At 45.7% G+C, this 24,858-nt stretch overlaps 1 protein-coding gene across 3 annotated transcripts in view; it reads right to left on the reverse strand.

The window, feature by feature from the left end:
* The window catches only part of ATP6V0A2 (ATPase H+ transporting V0 subunit a2), a 47,305-nt gene that overhangs the window by 5,647 nt on the left and 16,800 nt on the right, over positions 1–24,858 (reverse strand). Inside the window, exons 7-18 of one of the 3 annotated variants that reach the window (XM_013982778.3) lie at positions 20,078–20,160; positions 18,787–18,880; positions 17,482–17,694; positions 13,685–13,835; positions 13,276–13,412; positions 12,392–12,579; positions 12,199–12,289; positions 8,408–8,526; positions 6,732–6,942; positions 6,018–6,137; positions 3,781–3,900; positions 1,552–1,669 (exon numbers count right to left, since the gene is read on the reverse strand). In XM_013982778.3, the coding sequence (XP_013838232.1) occupies positions 1,552–1,669; positions 3,781–3,900; positions 6,018–6,137; positions 6,732–6,942; positions 8,408–8,526; positions 12,199–12,289; positions 12,392–12,579; positions 13,276–13,412; positions 13,685–13,835; positions 17,482–17,694; positions 18,787–18,880; positions 20,078–20,160 (1,645 nt within the window). Of the gene's footprint in view, positions 1–1,551; positions 1,670–3,780; positions 3,901–4,233; positions 5,363–5,691; positions 6,138–6,731; positions 6,943–8,407; positions 8,527–12,198; positions 12,290–12,391; positions 12,580–13,275; positions 13,413–13,684; positions 14,083–17,247; positions 17,695–18,786; positions 18,881–20,077; positions 20,161–24,858 lie in introns of those variants that run through there. The other 2 variants (XM_084996162.1, XR_014827261.1) reach the window with 2 other exon arrangements.

Genomic DNA, 24,858 nt, shown 5'->3' on the forward strand with positions numbered 1-24,858 from the left:
GAGGCCACATCAAGAGGTAGGAGGGGCGATTTTGTGATATAAAAAACCCCATACCTCCTGGGTGGGAAGCTCCACAAACTGGAAACTAACTGGTTCACAGAGACTCACCTACAGGAGTGAGAGTTCTGAGCCACACATCAAACTCTCATGTGTGGGGATCTGGCACAGGGAGAAAGAGCCCCCGGAGCATCTGGCATTGAAGGCCAGTGGGGCTTGTGCGCAGGAGCTCCACGGGACTGGGGGAAACGGAGACCCCATTCTTAAAAGGTGCACACAGACTTTCATGTGCACTGAGTCCCAGGGCAAAGCAAAGTCTCCAAGGGAATCTGGGTCAAACCTGACCGCAGTTCTTGGAGGACATCCTGGGAAAACAGGGGTGAATGTGGCTTGTTGTGAGGGAAGGACATTGAAAGCAGAGCTTTCAGGAATATTCAGCAGCATGCCTTTCTCTGGAGGGGGCCATTTTGGGAAAATCTGGCCCCACCCAGTCTGTCAGCTGCTGAGAAGCCCCAAGGCAAACAACAACCCAGGTGGGATCACAGCTCCACCCCTCAGTAAATAGGCTTCCTAAAGACCCCTCAAGCACACAGCTGCCTCTAATCCCGTCCAGAGACTAAGCCCCACCCACCAGAGGGATTAGAATCGGCTCCTCCTACCAGGGGGGAGGCATCAGCCCCTCCCATCAGGAAGACTACACCAAGCCCCCATACTGACTTCAGCCACAGGGGGGCAGACATCAGAAGTAAGAGAGGGGAGTTCCCGTCGTGGTGCAGTGGTTTATGAATCCGACTAGGAACCATAAGGTTGCGGGTTCGGTCCCTGCCCTTGCTCAGTGGGTTAACGATCCGGCGTTGCAGACGCGGCTCGGATCCCGCGTTGCTGTGGCTCTGGCGTAGGCTGGCAGCTACAGCTCTGATTAGACCCCTAGCCTGGGAACCTCCATATGCCGCAGAAGCGGCCCAAAGAAATAGCAAAGACAAAAAAAAAAAAAAGTAAGAGAGGCTACAACTCTATTATCTGTAAGAAGGTCACCACACCAAAAACCTATAAAAATGAAAAGACAGAGAACTATAACTCAGATGAGGGAGAAAGAAAAAACCCCAGAAATACATTGCTGGGGACTTATCGAGGGGTGATTTGAACAAGGCTTGTCTTCTCATGTATCTTGGGCAAGGTGGGTTCCCTTACACAAAGTATGTATCTTTTCTAATACTCAGCACTTTTTCCTACTTTTTGAAGCTTGGATCAGCTTCCAACATAGAATGCTTTGCACCTTCCCTGTCCTAAAATACCTCCTAGAGTTCCTGTGGCATCAATTCTGAGCCATCTGCACCTTCTGCACTTCACCAAGTCCTGGGGCTGGGAACTCATGCATTCCATGGGTGTGGCCAAAAATAAAATGACCATTGTACAACTATAAATGTAATAAAATTCATTGAGAAAAAAATGTTTTTTTAAATGTCCCACGATCCCCGGTGAGTTAATTAACCGAGGTGCTGAGGGGTGTCTTGGCACAGAGTTTAGGAACGGCAGGTCTAGGCAAAAACTTACGTGCGTGAGCCAAACTGAGCGCCCAGAGCCTCAGGTACGAAGCAGTGTTGGAGATGCAGCCCAGACAGTATTCGATGGAATGGATTACTTGGGTCATTAATATTTCTCCAAAATTAAACTGAGAGAGATCACACAACAGGGGTTAGATTCCATACATGACAGCCATGCTTCCACAAACTAAAAGTCTGCTCCACTTTCAGGACTGCAATGAAAGAACCGGCTTCTGGAAGAGTGGGGAGGACGTGCTGGAAGGTGAGGAGCAGGGAGTCAGGAGATTTGTGCTCTGCCCCTCGCCAGCTCCTCAGCCTACAGAGTTCCCAGCCCTCCTCCCCAGGCCTCGGTGTCTTCAGCATAAACCAAGGGCGCTGGACCAGTACTGTGAGGCCACCACCCTCCAAAGAGCTCAGCAAGGTTCTTGAGCTACCCTTAGTAATGAAAATAACAGACATCTGCCAACCATAAGCCTAGAAGACTGTGCATGTGCGCCTGTTTAATAGATAAGAACATTCTAATACAAGGCTGACAAGGGGAAACCGGTCTCTGATGGTGAAAAGGCTGTAGAACATTGGGCAAGATGACTCGCATGTTCTCTCCAACTCTGCTTTTTGTTTTGTTTTTTTAACTTAAAAAATTATTAACTGTCCCAAATTAAACACTAAATTACAGAATAAACCCAAAAGGTTGTATAAGAAATTGTCTTAGTCCTCATCTGACAACCAAAAAACTTTCCAAGAAAATAAAGCAGTAGTTCTCTGCAGCACAGTGCGTTAAGGAGCCAGTGTTATCACTGTAGCGACTAGAGGGGCTGCTGTGGTGTGAGTTCGATTGCTGGCCTGGGAACTTCCTCAAGCTGCAAGCATGGGAGGGAGGGAGGAAGGAAGGGAGGAAGGGAGGAAGAGAGGGAGGGAGGGGGGAGGGAGGGAGGAGGGGAGGAAATAAAGCAGACCTGAGTAGCAGACCTGTTCTGTCTGCCAGCACTGTGCTTCCCTTCTGTGGGAGGGGCTGTTCTCCTACCTAACCCTGTATCCTCAGCCACAGTTGTTATGGGCTGAATTGTGCTCCCTCCAAAATTCATTTGTCGAAGCCCTAACCCTCAGTGTGACTGTTTGGAGATGGGGCCTTTAAGGACGTGGTTAAGGTTAAGTGAGGTCATAAGAGTGGGGCCTGACCCAATGTGACCAGTGTCCTCATCAGAAGAGGAAGAGACACCAGAAAGGCACACAGCACAAGGGCCACGTGAGGACATGGCAAAGAAGGTGGCCGTCCACAAGCCACGGAGAGAGGCCCCAGGAGAAACCAACCCTGCCAACTTCTTGATCTTGGACTTCCAGCCTCCAGAACTGGGAGAAATATATTTCTAGTACAGAAATGCAGCAGCCCATGCAGATTACTATAGTGGTCACTGGTAGGGGGGATGGCAAGCCACCCCAGGCAGGCCAATCACAGCACTTCCTTGGGATTTTCCCTCATAGGAACAGGCGGTTAAGAGTGCTTTCCTCAGCATCCCTCGTGTGGCGCAATAGGATCAGCAGGTTTGATCCCTGGCCCAGCACAGTGGTTTAAGGATCCAGCACTGCCACAGCTGCAGCTTAGGTCCCAACAGCAGCTCAGATCTGATCCCTGGCCCGGGAACTCCATATGCTGAGGGGTGGCAAAAAATGAAAAAAAAAAAAAAAAAAAAAAGTGCTTTTCTCTGAAAAGACTGAAGAAGCCCAGTGCTCACTGTGGTCATGATTCCATCAGCATGGGGACAAGTGGCTTCAGGATATGAAGCAAACTTGCAAAGAAACACCAACCCAGGCTTGCTGGGATTGGAGAGCCAGACCCCAACCCTCCTGGGGCTCACTCTGCCCCTGTCCTGGTGTGGGCCAGTAGATTCCCCCTGAAGCCAGTGAGCAGGATCTCATACAACCACGAGAAAGTTCCGACAGACACAAGACTCTTCTGAAGGCAATGTTCAAGGCAACTTACGTCATTCAGTGTTACAGCCTGTAAGGTTAACACTGTAAATCCCATTGCAAGACTGAGAACAAGGAAATGTTAACCTAAAATCCTTAGATCATGATGATGACTGTATGACCAGAACAGCAGGTGGAAAGCTTTGAGAAACAGTTGTTGTGCTTTGGGTTTGTTTTTTTAAGATGATTATTACCGCTCTTATAACGGCAATCATCTCTTCGAAAGCTTGGCTCCTTACCTAACGTTACCAACAGTAAGTGAAAAGGTTACCTCTTCACACGTCACCTCTCTGCGTCCATCTTCCATTTGGTTGCTTCCCTCTTCTATGTCTTGGCTTCCCAGCAAAGACACCTCTTCTTCGCTATCTTTCCTTATAAGTGTGTAACCACTCTAAAAACAACCCAAAGAATACACAGTCAGTGTCTAAAACCACAAGGTTTTGACAAAATCAAAGTTAGAGCCCCTTTGTTTTTCTTAAAGATTCACCTCTTTTATGAATAAAAAAAAAAAGTCCATTAAAAGAAAATGAGCATGTCATACTCACTAGGATGGCTATTATAAAAAATAAAATAAGTGTTGATTGGGGTGTGGAGGAACGGGAACTCTTGTGCATTGCTGATGGGAATGTGAAACGGTACGGCCACCGTGGAACACAGTTTGGTGGCTCCTCTAAAAACGAAACAATTACTATTTCTGGGTATACACACAAAAGAACAGAAAACAAGGATTCCAACAGATATTTATATATTCATGTGCATAGCAGCATTTTTCATAGTGGCTGAAAGGTGAAAACAACCCAAGTGCCTATTAATGGATGAACCAATAAGCAAAATGTGGTCTATTATTCATACAATGAAGTATTATATAATTATTCAGCCTTAAAAAGGAAGGAGATTCTGACACAGGCTGCAACATAGATGAATCTTCAAGAAATTTTGCTAAGTGAAAAATGCCAGTCTTATATAAAAAGACAAATGTTATGATTCCATTTATATGTGGTTCCTAAAGTAGCCAAATTCATAGGGATGGAAAGTAGAAGGGTGGTTGCCAGGGGCTGGGTCAAGGGGACACAGGAGGTTAGTGCTAGTGAGTAAAGAGTCTCAGTTCAAGAAGATGAAAAAGTTCTGGAGATGGTCTGAGGTTAATAGAGGCAAACTACTGCATCTGGAGTGGATAAGCAATGTGATCCTGCTGTACAGCACAGGGAACTATAGCTAGTCTCTGTGATGGAACATGATGGAAGATAATGTGAGAAAAAGAATGTATACACATATGTATGACTGGGTCACTTCACTCTACTGTAGAAATTGACACAGCATCATAAATAAACTATAATAGAAAAAATAAACATCTTAAAAAAAAAGTTCTGGAGATGGATGGTGAACATGGTGGCACAATGTGAATGTCCTTGATGCCACTAAACTGTTACTTAAAAATAGTTAAGATGGAAAATTTATCTTATATATATTTTACCACAATTTTTAGAAAAGAAATAAAATGAGAAAAGAGACACAAGGGAAAACAGTCTGGAAAGAAACTTAACAAAGGTTAACACTGGTTATAACAGTGGGAAACCTTAAGGGCACTATTCTCTGTATTTTCCATGTTTCCTATAACTTAGTTGTGATATTTAAGTTAAAAAACACTTTTTAAGGAGTTCCCGTCGTGGCGCAGTGGTTAACGAATCCGACTAGGAACCATGAGGTTGCGGGTTCGGTCCCTGCCCTTGCTCAGTGGGTTAACGATCCGGCGTTGCCGTGAGCTGTGGTGTAGGTTGCAGACGCGGCTCGGATCCCGCATTGCTGTGGCCTTGGCGTAGGCCGGTGGCTACAGCTCCGATTCAACCCCTAGCCTGGGAACCTCCATATGCCATGGGAGCGGCCCAAGAAATAGCAACAACAACAACAAAGAAAAAAAAAAAAAAAAAAACACTTTTTAAAAAAATCAAGAGGCAAGACTAAGGAACAAAAATGCTTTAATGGGAGTTCCTGTTGTGGCTCACAAGATTAAGAAGCCCGCATAGTGTCTGCAAGGATGTGGGTTTGATCCCTGGTTTCGCTCAGTGGGTGAAGGATCTGGTGTTACTGAAAGCTGTGGCGTAGGTCACAGATGTGGGCTCAGATCCAGTGTCGTTATGGCTGTGGTGTAGACCCCAGATGGGGCTCCAATTCAACCTCTAGCCTGGGAACTTCCATATGTCACAGGTACAGTCATAAAAACAAAATAGAAAAAAAAAAAGAAAACGCTTTAATGACAAGCTGAAGGATTTATTTAGTTCAGCCTCCTGATAGGTTAGAGGTTCGAGTTCCAGGGGGACCTGTTCTCCATGCCCAGGCACAGCAGGATCTTTGCACCAAGCTTCTGCAGAACAGACCACACCACAGTTCTCAATAAGGAAACTCTGGCTTTTAAATCTGCACCTGGGGCCCCAAGGAAGGTGTTTTCTTTCACAACTGAAAACACACTTAGATTACCATCCACAAACTTGCATCCAAATTCAGGCTTACCCTGCTGACCCCAAAGCAACTGCGTCCATTGTGTAGCCACCACAAAAAGAGTGGCTTTCCCAAGAAGAGTACGGGGACAGACAGTGCCGTGACGACCAGCAGCAGCCTCTGGACGTGCTCCTGTTGATGCAGAAGGGGAGGGAGTCAGCTAAAACGCAAGGCATGCTAACAGTGTTGGCACAGTTAAATGAAACCAGTAAAAATCAAGCAGAATGTCTATTTATTAACAGGGAACGGAAAGTGAACACAAGCATTTGCTAGGGGGTCTTCCCCTTTCGTTTCCTAAACTCAGGGCTGATGTGGGTGGCAGCGCACAAAGGCACAATGATGGAAAAGCCATTTGGGAAGAGGACTGGTGGGCTATGGTCCAAGGGTCAGTTCTCTGCTGATCTGGCTTAGTCAGAGGTTGGCTTTAAAGAAACTGAGAAAACGGGGGGCAGCCCCAGGAACCTCCAGTAATACATTCTCTTCCCACCAGTTTTGGTGGCTTCAGCATGGCAGCAAGTCTGGATTATAGAGCTGGCCCAGAGCCCCAAGACGGCATTCAGAGCCAGATGGTGCCCTCGTGTGATAACACACAGAGGAACAGAAATCCCCTCAGTGCTGGGAAGCCTGTGGGAAGCAACTTTAATCACTCTATGGATCAAAACAAAAAGGCCATCGGGGACTTCCTCTGAGTTCCTAAGAGTGGGGGGAAAAAAAATGATTGCTTACCTGCCCTGGATAAAGACCACTCGTTTCACTAGCCGGGAATAAAAACATGTTAATGAACTCAATCAGAATGCTAGGAGCAACTCTGGAGGTTTCTGCTGAATAAACCAGCCACTTATAGACAATCATAAATATAAGGTATCCAAACATGCAGAGCATGAAGAGAAGTTCTGGGATGGAAACCAAATAAATATTGAACTTCTTCCTGAAATGCCTAGGGGAAAAAAAAAAAGGAATCGATCAGTCCATGAACAAGACTGAACCAAGATAAGAAGCAAAGAGTAAATTAATCTTAAATTCTTTGTGACCAAGACTATCTCAGCCTAAGCTGTCTTATGGGGATGGAGACCCATCCATGAAGAAAAGAGAATTGAGGGCAATAAAAATGACGAGGGAGTTCCCGTCGTGGCGCAGTGGTTAACGAATCCGACTAGGAACGATGAGGTTGCAGGTTCGGTCCCTGCCCTTGCTCAGTGGGTTGACGATCCGGCGTTGCCGTGAGCTGTGGTGTAGGTTGCAGACGCGGCTCGGATCCTGCGTTGCTGTGGCTCTGGTGTAGGCCGGTGGCTACAGCTCCGATTAGACCCCTAGCCTGGGAACCTCCATATGCCGCGGGAGCAGCCCAAGAAATAGCAACAGCAACAACAACAACAACAACAACAACAAAAAGACAAAAAAAAAAAAAAAAAAATGACGAGTATCTGGAGTTCCTTTTGTGGCTCAGCGGTAATGAACCGGACAAGGATCTATGAGGACTCAGGTTTAATTCCTGGCCTCACTCAGTGGGTTAAGGATCCAACGTTGCCGTGAGCTATGGTGTAGATCACAGATATGTCTCAGATCTGGTGTGCCTGTGGCTGTGGTGTAGTCTGGCAGCTGCAGCTCCAATTCAACCCCTGTCTGGGAACCTCCATATGCCGCAGGTGCAGCCCTAAAAAGACAAAAAAAAAGACTAGTGTTTCATTATCAGATCCAGTTAGAGAAAAAAAAGACATAATCTCATACTCTTAATATACCAGCTCTAAGAAGCAAACAAAACTTTTTCTAATTTATCAAATGAAAAACGAATATGACAAAAATCACTTCTGGAAATAAATACGAATTTATATGTTGTGTGTCTCCCTCACTTGAATGTAAACTCCATGAGGGTAAAAACCTGTTTCTATCCTCCTCGCTGAGCAGCACCAGGCACATTCTATGTGCTGAACAAATAACTGCAGAATAAATGAATCAAAGTTGCTAAAAAATTATCAAAACAGAATCATATCATACAACATACCACCATACTGGCTGCCTTTAAGACCTATATCAGGAGTTCCTTTCATGGCGCAGTTGTTAACAAATCCGACTAGGAACCATAAGGTTGCAGGTTCGATCCCTGGCCTTGCTCAGTGGGTTAAGGATCCGGTGTTGCCATGAGCTGCGGTGTAGGTCACAGACGCAGCTTGGATCCTGCACTGCTGTGGCTCAGGTGTAGGCCGGTGGCTACGGCTCTGATTAGACCCCAAGCCTGGGAATCTCCATATGCCTCGGGAGCGGCCCTCGAAAAGGCAAAAAGACAAAAAAAAAAAAAAAAAAAAAAAAAAAAAAGAGAGACCTATATCATCTACCATCAAAAAGCCAAGTTTAATATCAAGCATGGCTTATAAATAATGGTTTAGAAAAAAATCTGTACTTACAAGTGGTTAAATATTCCAAGAATGACTCCAAAAGTCATGTGAATAATTCCTAAAATCACAGACATTTTCATTTTGAAAGAGTTTAGGAAAGTGAGACGATTTGTGGCCAAGTTCCAAATCTAAAGGCAAAAAGACAAAACAAAACGAGAAACCATTAGCAAAAACAGGAAACACTGGAGAAAGTTCTCATTTTAAATTTAAAAGCAGTTATAAATTTTAAAAGAAAGCAACATTCAGACTTTCTTCTTGATGCCTTTGACCTGAGAACCATTAATTTTCTTAAGCCAGGGCCATCAACTGTATTTAATATAAAGTTCAAAGAAAGCCAAAAGAAACAACATTGCATTTAGGGATTCATGCCTAGGAAGGAGTACTAATGAAAAGCAAGGAAGAGAGAAGAGCAATGGAGTTCCTGTTGTGGCTCAGGGGAAATAAATCCGACAAAACCATGAGGTTTCGGGTTCAATCCCTGGCCTCACTCAGTGGGTTAAGGATCCGGCATTGCTGTGAGCTGTGGTGTAGGTCGCAGATGCCACTCGGATCTGGTGTTGCTGTGGCTAGCAGCTGTAACTCCAATTCAACCCCTAGCCTGGGAACCTCCATATGCCTTGGGTGCGGCCCTAAAACAAAGACAAAAAAAAAAAAAAAAAAGAAAGAAAGAAAAAGCAAGAAAGCAAGCAGAAAGGCAGCGAGTGGTTGAGCTGTGCCCCACAGGCCCCAAGGCTGAGTCCCCAGGGCTGCCTCAACCCACACCCACTCCAGGTTGCCCTCACCGATGACTTCTCTTACTCTTTGAAAAAATAATTTCTATAGTCCCCACTTCAGGGAGATTCGAAAAAGGGAAAACAGGGCCTAGTTGGACAGAAAGACTCATTTTTTTAAAGTGAAAATTCAATAGGTTTTTTTGGTTTTGTGGGGTTTTTTTGGCTGCACCTGCAGCATATGGAAGTTCCTCCAGCCAGGAATTGAATCCGAGCCACAGCTACAACCTGTGCCAAAGCTGATCCTTAACCTGATGCAACATAGCAGGAATTCTGAAAATAAAAGTTTAGAATGAGCTATTTTGGGCTGGAAGTGAGGTAAAAGGAAGGACAGTCAATTTGACTGATTTAAATAGTGGGATAAGCCTGAAAACAATGATCACTCAGGGAAGTGAAGAGTGAACAAGAGAGGTGGAGAGAGAAAAGAAAGCAAAGCAGCAAAATGGGAAACTATCGGAGTTCCCATCGTGGCGCAGTGGTTAACGAATCCGACTAGGAACCATGAGGTTGCGGGTTCGGTCCCTGCCCTTGCTCAGTGGGTTAACGATCCGGCGTTGCCGTGAGCTGTGGTGTAGGTTGAAGACGCGGCTCGGATCCCGCGTTGCTGTGGCTCTGGCGTAGGCCGGTGGCTACGGCTCCTATTCAACCCCTAGCCTGGGAACCTCCATATGCCGCGGGAGCGGCCCAAGAAATAGCAACAACAACAACAAAAAAAAAAAGACAAAAAGACAAAAAAAAAAAAAAAAATGGGAAACTATCAATGGTACAATATGTGAAAATGTACAAGAGGAGGAGCTCCCCAGTGGTGCAGGAGGTTAAGGGTCCACAGTGTTGTCACTGTTATGGCACAGGTTCGATCACTGGCCTGGGAACTTCTGCATGCTTTGGGCATGGCCAAAAGATAATGTACAATAGGAAAGTCTACCTCTACATAGTAAATTTAAAAAAAAAGCTTGGGGGAATTCCCGTCATGGCTCAGCGGTAATGAACCCAACTAGCATACATGAGGATTCAGGTTTGATCCCTGACCTCAGTCAGTGGGTTAAGGATTCAGTGGTGCCACCGTGAGCTGTGGTGTAGGCCAGCAGCTGCAGTTCCGATTCAACCCCTAGCCTGGGAACTTCCATACGCCACACCTGTGGCCCTAAAAAGCAAAAATACATATACATACATACATACATACAAAGCTTGGTATAGAACTATCTTTGGGAGTTCCCATCGTGGCTCAGTGGTTAACGGATCCAACTAAGAACCATGAGGTTGCGGGTTCGGTCCCTGCCCTTGCTCAGTGGGTTAGGGATCCGGCGTTGCCGTGAGCTGTGGTATAGGTTGCAGACGCAGTTTGGATCCCATGTTGCTGTGGCTCTGGCATAGGCCGAAGGCTACAGCTCCGACTGGACCCCTAGCCTGGGAACCTCCATATGCTGCGGAAGTGGCCCAAGAAATGGCCCAAAAAAAAAAAAAAAAAAAAAAAAAAAAGGCCTACAAGAACTATCTTTGGAGTCAAAAAGAGGGAGAATAAGAACATATATTTGTGCTTATTTGTTAATTCATAAAAAAATCTTTGGAAGGAGACACAGAAAACTAACACCAGTGGTTCCTGTGTGGAGAAGGTAGGAACTAAGGGGACAAGGACAGGACAGGAGGAGACCTCTTACATAGAGAGAGGATGTCCACAGATCTATTTTGAACTATATGAATGTAATGCAGTTTTTCAAGTTAAATCGAAGCAAAAAGAAGACAAATCATGCCCCAATCCCCTTCTCCCCCACCCACAAAAAAAAAAAAAAAAAAAAAAAAAAACCACTCTTTCTTCTGCTTTTTTTAGAAACATCTCCTTCCTTAAAACAAGGCCATGGGAGTTCCCACTGTGGCACAGTGGGTTAAGAACCTAACTGCAGCAGCTCCAGTAGCTGCAGAGGCACAGGTTCAATTCCTGGCCCTGTGCAGTGGGTTTAAAGGATCCTGCGTTGCTGCAGCTGTGGTGTAGGGTCACAGCTGCAGCTTGGATTTGATCTCTGGCCCAGAATTTCCATATGCTGCAGGTGTGGCCATTAAAAATTAAAAAAAAAAAAATTACTATAAGGGAATCTGGCTCCAAAGTGCTGTACCTTAAGAAAATTGTACATTTTTTTTAAGTCTGCAATTACATAAGACTTAAGGTAACCACCTTTAATAAGTTATGTTTTAGAGACGAGAATGAACAGTTATGAACAATGAGGAGAGAGCTACCTCAGAGAACTCAGATGAAGGAATGCTGGACTTTTTTCATTGTTATACATAATTGCATCACATCCCTCCAAACCCATTCTGTGGTGGTTTCTTTGCAACCCCGTCTTTTTTGGCCGCACCCACAGCATGCTGAAGTTTCAGGGCCAGGGATTAAACCTACACCACTGCAGTGACCATGCCAGATCCTTAACCTGCTGAGCCATCAGGGAGCTGCTCTAAGCTCTTCTTATAAGGGCGAGATTCCTCAGGAAGAGGGAAACACTGCGGAGCCTTGCGGGAGTGGGGCTGGGGGCACCTCTGGCCCTGGAGACACTGCTTCACTTGCCTTCTCCCAACACCCTTCCCCTTCAAACAGTGACCTCAAGGAGCAGCATGATAAGCTTAAGCTCCCTTTTGGCTCTAAAAATCCCATACTACTTTTTAAATCAATCTACAATACAATGCACATGTACAAAGAAGAAATCTAAGAAGTGTACATTTCATGGCTTCACAGGTGTCACTTTTCACTAGGATCGAACAGGTCAGAAAATAGGGTAGGATGCAGCCCTAGCTCTCTGGGCTTCTGTCTGGGGACTGGCCCTGGCTTCCCCAGGGGCCAGTCAGCTTCATCTGTACAGCAGCCTGACTGGGAACACGCAGTGAGCCGCTGGCGTCCAGGCAGAAACCCCAGAGTACCATCCCCGTGGGGTTTGGCCACCTGAACTGCACTAAGAGTCTGAAAAACCGCAGTGACAGTTAAAACTAGGCGGCACCACCAAGGAACCCAAGCCCATGGGGGTGTGGGTGGGGTGCACTCACTGGATCGATGCCAAGAGGGTAGGGGCCTCGGAACACTCCAGGGACACTCGGATCCAACTGCAAGACCCTATTGTGCCTGACGACGCTGTCACTGCAAAGAGAGGCAGAGTGAGAGGGCTTCCAGCGAGGCGGTGATGGGGCCTTGGGGGAAGGCTCTTCCACCCAAAATACCATCTGACAGCAGGACACGTACTTCCACAGAACCATCTTCTTCTGCTCTGCAGGGCTGTGGCTGGAGCTATACATGGCGGACACGTTCCACCCGGAGCCAAAGAGGTTGACGGACTTGGAGAAGCAGTCGTTATAGATGAGGCCTGTGTACACTGAGAACAGCCCCATCAGCAGGAGGATGTACCGACCGTTGAAAAACATCCGAATGATCTGTGAGGAGCAAAGCCTGGTGAGAGGAGCAGGCCCACCGGACGGGGCGGTGGTGGTGGTGGTGGTGGTGGTGCAGGGACATGCCCATGTGATGGAGCTGGTTTGCACGTGTTCTTTTTTATTTTATTTTTTATTTTGCTTTTGTTAGAGGACAGTTTATTTACAGTGTTGTGTCAACTTCTGCTGTACAGCATAGTGACCCAGTCATACATATTTATGCATTTTTTTTCTCATACTCTCTTCCATCATGTTCTATCCCAAGAGACTGGATAGAGTTCCCTGTGCTGTACAGCAGGACCTCATTGGCCATCTATTTAAATGGAATAGTTTGCATCTACTAATCCCAAACTCCCCATCTTAACCACTCCTATCGGGCTCCCCAGAGGCGAGCTTGCTGAATGGAGGCCCCATCCTACAGGAAGAGGACACCCCTATGTCTCAGTCAGGCAGGTAACAGTTATCGCCAAAAACTAAACCTTTTAAAAATGTCACTTTCTCGTTGCTGTGGCTGTGGCATAGGCCAGTAGATGCAGCTCTGATTCAACCCCTAGCCTGGGAACCTCCATATGCTGCAGGTGTGGCACTAAAAAGCAAAAAATAAAAAAATAAAAATTAAATAAATGGCTTTTTTCAGAAGGTAATCACTACTAAGGCTGCCCAACCAGATATAGCGAGCCAGCATGCTTATGTGTTTACCTCCTGTGACTGACTGAGTCTGGGATGATCTTCATTTAACACCAACAAGAGGGCGAATAGGAACATCACAAAGCCATGGCCGAGGTCTCCAAACATCACAGCGAATAAAAAGGGGAAAGTGATGATGGTGAAGAGAGCTGCGGGAAGAACAAGAGATTTCTGGTTCACAGCAAAGGTAGAAAATTCTAGTTAATTCAAAATACAACCATGTACAATGATCTTGACTTCCTCCCAAATTCTCCAGAGAGAACTAACAGGTTAAAATGAACATTTTATACTAAAAAAGATAACGAAACAGTAAGAATGAGCCTATTTTTCCAAATATCTATTACATTCCTCTATGGGAAAAAAGCAGCAATGATGTGTACAGTGTATAAAATACAAAGGTTTGCAAATTCAGGCAGCCAACCTGGGTTCACTTCTCGGTAGCTCCCAACTCCATAGGCATCCACGATGTTCTGAAATCCCTCGGTGAATTTGTTTGTCCGGATTAGAGTTGGGGGTGTTTCTTTTGTTGGGATAGTGTTCATAAATGAGGGGATTGTAGCACCGCTCTCTCTCTTTCGCATATAAAAAAGAGGGAAAGAAAAAGGAAAAGAAAACAATACTGGAGTTGCCATTGTGGCTCAGCGGAAACAAATCTGACTAGTATCCATGAGGACAAGGGTTTGATCCCTGGCCTCACTCAGTGGGTTCAGGATCCGGCGTTGCCGTGAGCTGTGGTGCAGGTCCCAGACGCGGCTCAGAACACACGTGGTTGTGGCTGTGGTGTAGGCCGGAAGCTACAGCTCCAATTCAACCCCTAGCCTGGGAACCTCCATATGCCGCGGGTGTGACCCTAAAAAGCAAAAAAAAAAAAAAAAAAAAAACATTACCACCCAAGAGCTCTTTCAACAGATTGTGATCACATGCTATGGCAGAGCTCTGTGCTGCTATGTGAGACAGTATGCATCATCCTCCATGAGGTTCAAGGATAGCAGGAGAGGCTGTTGCAAAGAACTGGGGAGGTTCCAGGAGGGCAGCACGGGAGGAGGGTAGGGGGCATCTTGCAGAAGGAAGGTTGAATGAACCAAGTCTTCGGGGTGGGAAAGCAAACAAGATGAAGGGCTGGCTGTGACAGGTGTGACATGAAGAAACCCAAATTTTGCCATACTGATGATGACATTTTGCTTTATTCTTGTCTATTTTTCAGTTGTATTAGGTAATCTTGCAGCTGCTCTAAATTCCTCTCGAACATTTTTTTTTTTACAGCCACACCCGAGACATATGAAAGTTCGAAGGCTAGGGGTTGAATTGGAGCTGCAGCTGATGGCATATGCCACAGCCACAGCAACGCAGAATCCAAGCCACGTCTGGGACCTACACCTCAGCTCACGGCAACGCCAGATCCTTAACCCACTGAGCAAGGTCTGGAATCAAACCTACATCCTCATGGATACTAGTCAGGTTCTTAACCCAGTGAGCCACAATGGGAACTCCCCTCTTGAACATTTTTTAAGCAATAAACCACTAAATTCTAGTTTTATGTTGATGATCCTGAGACTATTTATGTATTCCCGTCTTTCTCAGCACTGGGTATTTTAGGTTTGTGCCATCAGAAAATTATGTAATGAGACAAGGTAATTAACCAAAACAACTCCTATGAAAATTTAAAATTTGTTTTCTTAACTGTCACCTGAAGTATGTAAACCTATTATTTCCAGTAAAGAAGTAAGTTTTTTTGTTTTGGGGTTTTTTTAATGGTCACACCTGGAAAATGCAAAGCACATGGAAGTTCCTGGACCAGGGGTCAAATGAGAGCTGCAGCTGCCAGCCTACGCCACAGCCATGGCAACACAGGACCATTAACCCAGTGAGCCAGGCCAGGGATCTAATCCACATCTTCACAGAGACAATGTTGGGTCCTTACCCTGCTGAGCCACAAAAGGAACTCTAAGAACTAAGTTTTGATACAAAAAACACCCTCACAGAAACGTGGGGAACTGACCTCCATAAGGCCATTAAGAGCAGAGATTGATGGGTTCAAGAATATTTAACAAAAAAACTTCTGCATGACCAAAGCAAACAAACACCAAAAGACAAGTGACAAACTGGCGAAAATATCTGTTCTGGTGACACAGACCAGGAGCCAAAAAAATTAGTAAGAATAAGACCAACAACCCAGTAGAAAATGGGCAAAAAGCACATCAACAGAGAGTTGACCAAAAAAATGAAAATTCAAAGGCTGTTAAACACACACAAAAATACTCAATATCGGAGTTCCCGTCGTGGCGCAGTGGTTAACGAATCCAACTAGGAACCATGAGGTTGCGGGTTCGGTCCCTGGCCTTGCTCAGTGGGTTAACGATCCGGCTTTGCCGTGAGCTGTGGTGTAGGTTGCAGACGTGGCTCAGATCCCAGTGTTGCTGTGGCTCTGGTGTAGGCCAGTGGCTACAGCTCCGATTAGACCCCTAGCCTGGGAACATCCATATGCCAGGGGAGCGGCCCAAGAAATAGCAAAAAAAAAAAAAAAAAAAAATACTCAATATCACTCAAAATAAGATATTGGTATTGCCAGCAATATTTGTCAAAGCTGATCCAGTAAGTCCATGCTGGGAATTTACCCAAAGATCCTTTTGTGCACATATGAACCATCAAAGCTCCAGTGTTAGTCACTACACTGGTATTCATAAAATAGGAAACCACCTCAATGACTGGGGAACTAGTTAAATAAGCCATAGTAGATCCTTTCAATGTAGTATTCAATCGCAACAATAGAAAAAAAAAAAAAAAAAACAGGGAAGTTTTATTATAAGAACAATCTTTTGGGAAGGAAAGAAATTCCTTCCCTTTATGTAATCCTATCTGCTCATCTAAGATTAAGAAACTCAAAGACATAAGAGAACTAAAACAAGGGTTATCTCTGAGCAGAGGAACTAGACATATGAGGCTATGGTAGGAGGAAGCCACTTCACTGGATCTTTAATTTTTTTATTTTTATGGCCACACCCATGGCATATGGAAGTCCCCAGGCTAGGGGTCCAGTTGGAGCTACTGGCCTAACCACAGACCCAACACCACCAGATCCAAGCCTCTTCTGTGACCTACACCACAGCTTGCAGCAATGCCGGATCCTTAACCCATTGAGCCAGGCCAGGGATCAAACCCGTGTCCTCATGGAGACTTTGGCGGGTTCTTAACCCACTGGACCACAATGGGAACTCCGGGACATTTTATATTTTTTAATATGTTTTTGACTTTTAAACCATGTGATTAAATCACTTGCTCAAGAAAGCAAATTAAAAATACATATGCAGGGAGTTCCCAGGTGGCCTAGAGGTTAAGAATCCAGTGTCGTCACTGCTGTGGCGTGGGTTCAATCCCTGGCCCAGCAACTTCCACATGCCAGTGCTGCGGGTGTAGCCAAAAAAATAATTTTTTAATTTGAAAAAATAAAAATAGGAGTTCCTACCATGGGAGTAGCAGAAACGAATCCGACTAGGAAACATGAGGGTGCGGGTTTGGTCCCTGGCCTCGATCGGTGGGTTAAGGAACCAGCATTGCTGTGAGCTGTGGTGTAGGTCGCAGATGCGGCTCAGTTCTGGTGTTGCAGTGGCTCTGGCATAGGCCAGTGGCCACAGCTCCAATTAGATCCCTAGCCTAGGAACCTCCATGTGCCACAGGTGTGGCCCTAAAAAGACAAAAAGATTAAAAAAAAAAAAAATTTTAAATACACATGCAAATCACTTGGCTGTACAAGTGAAACACTGCAAATCAACTAGACTTTAATTTTACTTTTATTTATTTATTTTTGTCTTTTTGCCTTCTCTAGGGCTGCTTCCCGTGGCATAAGGAGGTTCCCAGGCTAGGGGTCTAATCGGAGCTGTAGCCACCGGCCTATGCCACAGCCACAGCAATTCGAGATCCAAGCCACGTCTGCAACCTACACCACAGCTCACAGCAACACTGGATCCTCAACCCACTGAGCAAAGCCAGGGATCGAACCCGAAACCTCATGGTTCCTAGTCGGATTCATTAACCACTGCACCACAACGGGAACTCCTATACTTTAATTTTTAAAATGCAGATGAACACACACAGCCTCGAGTGCCTGACTCTGCATTAATTCCAGCTTGAAAGACCCCAGTGCCCCCTCCTCCTCTCCTTCATCTCCCTGATCTCTGGAGCCACCCAGAGGCCCTGGCGGGGAGGGGACGGAGGACTCACCGAGCCCTCCTCCAGCGCCCGGCGCAGCTCATGCAGCTCAGCCTGGGGACACCAGACCTCAGCGATCAGGCACTTGTTGGTCACGTCGAAGCTGCACATGTTCAGCATGTGGTAAATGGCTTTCATCTTCTTCACCTGGATGACGCGGCTGTAGACCGATTCGGCGGCTTTGCACAGCACTTGCCTCAGATAATCCTCAGTTTTGTGAAGTACCTGAGTGAGGACAGAGACAGACCTTCAGCATAGTGGCTGCTTTGTCTGCTGGGCACCCAACTTCCTCTGGAGGACTTCCTCCTCAGTGATGAGGGTGATGCCTGGCACCTGCCTCCCTGGGGACAGTTCAAGAAGCAGTTCAGCCCTCGTCCTCCAGGCCCCAGGGGCTGCCTCTCCAGGACAGGACCCAGGGGCCAGGAAATGGGTAGAAGTCACAGTCACTGTGGCTGCACAATGGCCTGGCTGGAACCAGAGTCCTGGCTCTTACAGAGTCCCAGCCGTGGCCCCCGCTCCCTATCAACCCTGTGCTCCACCAACTCTCTTCCCGCTCCAGCCTGCCAAGAAACCCCCTTTCGCTCAAGTGAGTCAGAGTTCACTTCTTGCCAGCGAGGGCTCTCACTGACCTTAACAGAAACATGAACAGTGCTGGCAAAATTATAGCCACCACTTTAAGTAGGGCTTGCCTGTCCTCTCTGATGAAGAATTATACTCTGACAGATCAAAGATGACTAGATAATCTTTCTAAAAGCCCCATCATTTAGCAACCATTCAGGTCTCCAACAGGCTGATAAAATGAAATTCCCATGAAGAGGAAGGAGGTGACATTCCAAGCCCCCTAAAACATCTTGATTTGTCCACAACCAAAATTTCCCTTTTTCAGCCACCCTGTGGCATATGGAAATTCCCATGCCAGGAAGTGAATGTGAGCCAGAGCTGCGACCCAAGCCATAGCTGGGGCAACGCTGGGTCCTTAACCCATTGCACTACAGCGGGAACACCCACAATCAAAATTTTTCACATTAAAAGAGAAAGTAGGAGTTCCCATTGTGGCTCAGCAGTAATGAACCGGACTAGTATCCATGAGGTTCTATCCCTGGCCTCCCTCATCAAGTGAAGGATCCCTCATTGCTATGGCTGTGGCGCACGCCAGCAGCTACTGCTCCAGTGACCCCTGGCCTAGGAACTTCCATATGCCGAAAGTGCAGACATAAAAAGCAAAAAAAAAAAAAAAAGAGAGAGAGAGAGAAAATAAATGGATTTGTACATGTTTTGGAACTCCTGAATAAGGAAGCCAGTTTCTGGTTTACTCACAGTATAAAGATCTTGAATGCGGGTGTTGAGTCCCTCCTGAATCTCTCTCCGCTCCTCAGCAGTGTTGGGGTAGGGGTAGACGTGGCAGTGGTAACTAGAAGACAGAATTCAACTCAGCACCACATCCACTAGAACTGTAAGAAGCTACATCAAAAACTGGAGCTAAATGCACTCCACCACCTGGGCATATTTCCTTCCAACATAAAATAAAAGCAGCCTTCTGAGAGAAAACAGTGCAGACCCAGGCGCCCAGCCATGGTAAGGCCTTGCCCATGGACAGTCAGCAAATTTCTACTGAATTCAACAGATTTAGTAAACTCTCCTGGCTCCAAATTCCATTCCTGCCCTTAATGATTCCCAGAAATCAAAAATGGTCCTGATTCCAACGTTCTGAAATTCACCACCACCCTTGGATTGCGAATTACCACACAAGTAGGAAACACAAATCACAAAGAACACACAACAATAATTAGCTTTAAAAAAAGAAAATGAAGGAGTTCCCGTCGTGGCGCAGCGGAAACAAGTCCGACTAAGAACCATGAGGTTTCAGGTTCAATTCCTGGCCTCGCTCAGTGGGGTTAAGGATCTGGCGTTGCCGTGAGCTGTGGTGTAGGTCAAAGACACAGCTCGGATCCCGCTTCGCTGGAATTCCCTGTGGCATGTGGAGGTTCCCAGACTATGGGTCTAACTGGAGCTGTGGCCTACACCACAGCCACAGCAACACCAGATCCAAGCCAGGTCTGTGACCTACACCACAGCTCACGGCAACCCCAGATCCTTAACCCACAGAGCAAGGCCAGGGATTGAAACCGCAACATCATGGTTCCTAGTCAGATTTGTTTCCACTGCACCATCACGGGAACTCCCTCTCCACTTCTCAATGCCCCCTCCCCAGGCTGCAAAGAAGCTAACCGCAAAGGGCTGGGCAAAGCATGAGCCATATGCCCCATGATGCCAAGTAAGACTAGGAGTAGCTAAAAGCAAAAGAAAGGCACTGAATATTAAAACTAGATTCCTTCTCTAACTGATCTTGAGCCCTAATTCCCAAGGGAAAAAAAAATCAAATCTGGGAATGTGGTTAACATGGTGTCTACCTTTAAACTATTCTTAAGAGTTACATGGACAAGAGACAAGACAAATGCCTTAAAATGCAGTATTACAGCAAAGGAAACATGGAACAAAAGCCAGCAGCCTCTGCACCCACTGTATTTCCCCTAGAACAGTGACATATTTAAGGAAAACTAGAAGTTACCGAAGATACAGAAATAGATGAAATGTTTCTTTTTCTTACCAATCACATATCTTCTTAACCTTGTGGCCAATCTGCTCTCCCCAAAAGGATATCAAAAACACATACCATTTTATGACTTGTCCCTACAAAGGATAAAGATAACTGTTACTTCTGTGTGTAGGACTTTGAAAATTCTGGCAGCTCACACTCTGTCAAAGAGTTCGTTCATTCATTCATTCATTCATTCATTTGTTCAACAAATACTGTCCATCTTCATTATCAAGATTCCATAACTGCAAATTCACCCCAGAGATCATCATAATCCCAAAATCAATACTCACAGCATTTTGGGGGTCATTTGTAGACATGCAGAGACACAAAAATTTTGAGTCACCTAACATGTATATTCCAGCTAAGGTCAAATGAGATGACCCTCTGCCCTCTTGCTTCAGCTCATACGTACACAAATGTCCTTTTGTGGTCTGTTTAGTTTTTCATATTTTTGTGCTTTTAGTTGATTTCACTGTTCAAAATGGTCCTTGGGCGTGGTGCAGAAGTGCGGTCTGGTGTTCCTGCATGCAGGAGGCTGTGACGTGCCCTTACTTGTGTCCCATAAGCTTTGTTCAGACATGAGTGCAGTTAGTCATGAGTTCAATGTTAATGAACCATCAATATATATTAAGGGGGTGGGGAGAGAAGATTGGGAGATTGGAATTAGCAGAGGCAAATTATTATACATAGGATGGATAAACAACAAGGTCTTACTGTACAGCACAGGGAACTATAGTCAATATCCCGTGATAAACCATCACGGAAAAGAGTATGAAAAAAGTGTGTGTGTGTGTGTGTGTGTGTGTGTGTGTGTATAACCACTTTGCTATACAGCTGAAATTAACACAACATTGTAAATCGACTATACTTCAATAAAATTTTAATATATTAAATAAGGCTTTTATATTTTTATATTTATATAATCACGTAAAATACTTCATATTTTATATTTACATATAGTTAATATTTAAATATATATTAAATAAGGTGTTTAAGTAGAAACACATACAAAACAAGGTTATGTATTGATTGGCTGACAAAACCTTGTGACCAAAGGCTTTCAGGAACCTAACCTCCTGTTTCCCGTAGGAGCAATGGTTCACCGAGACTATGCAACGTAACTACTACAAATAACAAAAACTGACCATGGGAGTTCCCATCGTGGCGCAGTGGTTAACGAATCCGACTAGGAACCATGAGGTTGCGGGTTCGGTCCCTGCCCTTGCTCAGTGGGTTAATGATCCGGCGTTGCCGTGAGCTGTGGTGTAGGTTGCAGACGCGGCTCCGATCCTGAGTTGCTGTGGCTCTGGCGTAGGCCGGTGGCTACAGCTCCGATTTAACCCCTAGCCTGGGAACCTCCGTATGCCGAGGGAGCGGCCCAAGAAATAGCAACAACAACAAAAAGACAAAAAAAAACAAAAACAAAAAACTGACCATATTTGCAAATATTCTACAAATAAAACCAAACAGGTTTTGGCCTATTTGCCAGACCCTGTTCCAGGTGCTAGGAATATAGCAGTGAGCAGAGACAAAAATCCCTCACCTGGGAGAAAAGGGAGGCGAGGGAAGCTTATATTCAAGTAGGCAGCCAGAGACACAAAGAAAGGACAAAATATGACCAATGGAACAAGGGCTATAAAGAAAATAAAGCTGGAGGGGTTGACTGGGAGCTGGGAGGAAAGACAGCTGAGTGGGGCAGAGGCAGAGGAAAGGGCAGGAGCCCAGGTGAGAGACTCCTGCAAAATGGAGGTGTTTCAGGTGTAACTACTCACCTCCTAGAGCCAGAGAGGGGACTCAGGTAGTGAGAAGCCAGATTCTCTTCCTGTTTTAAAAATAGAGCCACCTGGAATTCCCGCCGTGGCGCAGTGGAAATGAATCCGACTAAGAACCATGAGGTTTCAGGTTCAATTCCTGGCCTCGCTCAGTGGGGTTAAGGATCTGGCGTTGCCGTGAGCTGTGGTGTAGGTCAAAGACACAGCTCGGATCCCGCTTCGCTGTGGCTGTGGCGTAGGCCAGCAGCTGTAGCTCTGATTCGATCCCTAGGTTGGGAATGTCCATTTGCCATGAGTATGGCCCTAAAAAGCAAAAAAATAAAGGGCGACCTGCTAATGGACTAGCTTCAAGGCATGAGGGACCAAGAGATGAGTCAAGGATGCCCACAACGCTTTTGGCCTGAGCAGTCAAAGGACGGAGCTGCCACTTATGAGATGGACAAGCCTGAAAGGGCAGCTTTGAGATGGAAGACTGGGAGTTCAGCTTTCAGCACCAGGTGGAAATGTCTTCCAGAAACTTCAAAGATACGAAGGAGCCAATTAAATAGACGTCTGGTATTCAGGGGAGAGATCCAAGCCAGATATCCACACTCGGGGGGGGGGGGGGGCGGTATTTGAAGCCATGAAATTACATGGGATCCCTAAGGGCAAAGAGGAGAGAAGCAGTCCAAGAATGGAGGCCTGTGGCAGAGGGGACAAGGGAACAGGCTGGGGAGCCTTAGGCTAAAGCACAGGCAGTTGAGTCCTAAAGGCAAGGACTGTGGGGAGACTGTGGAGGAGATGGCTGATGTGGTCGGAAGACTGGTTACACTGAACAAGCAAGTAAATTAACCCTGCAATTCATGAGCTACATTGAGAATAAGGGGAGATAGATTGCTCACTGTCAGAAGAGAGGGAAAAACATAGAGAAAGAGTCAACTGGAACTGTAGGTTATAGTGTGAACAAATGGTTTTATGATATATATGCATAGGGAGATGCAGAAGTAGTTACAGCTGCGTGTGTGCGCTGCGTGTGTGTGACCATGTTTCTTTTGTCTGTTTGTTTAAGGCTGCACATTCGGCATATGGAAGTTCCCAGGCCAGGGGTCAAATTGGAGCTGCAACTGCAGACCTGTGCCACAGCTACATCAATGCAGGATCCAAGCCTCATCTGCAACCTACACAACAGCTCAAGGTAACACCAGCCACTGAGTAAGGGATCAAACCTGCACCACAGCAGTGACAACAACACCGTGTCCTTAACCACTAGGGCACCAGGGAACTCCCCCCCCCAAAAAAATTTTTTTTTTGGTCTTTTTTTGCTTTTTAGGGCCGCACCTGCAGCATATGGAGGTTCCCAAGCTAGGGGTCTAATCAGAGCTGTAGCTGCCGGCCTATGCCAGAGCCACAGCAACATGGGATCCAAGCCAAGTCTGCAACCTACACCACAGCTCACGGCAACACCAGATCCTTAACCCACTGAGCAAGGCCAGGGATTGAACCCGAAACCTCATTGTTTCTAGTCAGATTCGTTAACCACTGAGCCATGACAGGAACTCCTATGGTGAAGTCTTTCAAAAAAAAAAAAAAGAACGAATGGTTATTTTAAAAGGTAAGTATGGCTCCTTCTCTCTCCAGCCCCTCAGCTTCCCTTCCTGAATAATTTATTCCTAAAGTCTTAGATGTGTGTTCAGGATGGACCAGGAGAGAGAAGCGGGGGAGCAACAGTGGCCCAGGGCAGAGTCAGAGCCCAAACAAGGTGAGGAGGTCATGCTGTAGGGGAACTGTCCAGGCTGCATGAGAAAGGTGTGCATGCCAGGGCGCCACCCAGGCTGGGGGCTGGGGAACTCGGAGCTCCAAGCAGGGAGAAGAAGTGGGGAGCAGAGATACGTGTTTGATGGGAAATTGGTTACATGCAAGGAGACTGAACAAATAAGTATATTAACAATACTGGGGGAGTTCCCATCGTAGCTCAGTGGTTAATGAATCCAACTAGGAACCATGAGGTTGCAGGTTCGATCCCTGGCCTTGCTTAGTGGGTTAAGGATCTAGCATTGCTGTGAGCTGTGGTGTAGGTCGCAGACTCAGCTCGGATCCCATGTTGCTGTGGCTGTGGCCTAGGCCGGCAGCTACAGCTCTGATTAGACTCCTAGCTTGGGAACCTCCATATGCTGCGGGTGCGGCCCTAAAAAGACAAAAAGACAAAAAAAAAAAAAAAAAAAAAAAAAAAAAAAAAAAAAAAAATACTGGCAACCAAGTTTCTCACCATTGAAGAAAGAAGTTACAAACTCAGAAATGGAGAAATGCAGGATGACCCCAGTAGTGCTGAATTGGAATTGAATGTAAACTCAATTTTCCTATGTACACACAGGTACAGAAAAAAAGTTGTGTGTGTCAGCCATGTGCATGTGTGCATCCCAGAGGGCCACTGACAGAGCTGGGAACAGCAACACCTCAGTCACAAAGAGTACACCTGGAGACCACATCTTGGCTTTTTTTTTTTATTATTATTATTATTTTAATTTTTCCCCCCCACATCTTGGCTTCTAATCACCATTCTCTGCTAAAGAGAACCAGGCTCCTTAGAGAAACAGCTGATTTTAGAGCTGTATGAGGGGAATCACGATGAATCTGGACATACCATCATGCAAGAAAGCCAAGAAGGGTTCAAAAAATGACGGTAATGTGTGAAAAGAAATATAAAAGCCAGTTGAATGGTCTCCAATGGCCAAAACTTGAGAATTTGAATATCAAAATAAAGAATTACAGTGACAGAGTATAAGTCATTGAATAAAACAGGAACGAAATTAATGCCCTGAAAATCTGATGAGGAATAGAATACTTCCAGAGTTTCAAAGCACTTCCTCAAAAACATGTATTAATTACAAAGGAAAAGGAGTAACAGCTTCACAGTGGAGAAGCCTAGAGATATGACCATCACCAGTAATGGGACAAATGAACTGTGTGACCAGTGGGATGCAGCAGCACTTCTGTCATATTCCTGACAAAGCAGCATAACCTGAATCTAATCATGAGAAA

This window comes from Sus scrofa, chromosome 14, assembly GCF_054392235.1.
Source record: "Sus scrofa isolate SSC_HxYL_T2T_F1_AM1 chromosome 14, Sscrofa_HxYL_maternal_Yorkshire_Landrace_v2.0, whole genome shotgun sequence".
NCBI classification, from domain to species: Eukaryota; Metazoa; Chordata; class Mammalia; order Artiodactyla; family Suidae; genus Sus; species Sus scrofa.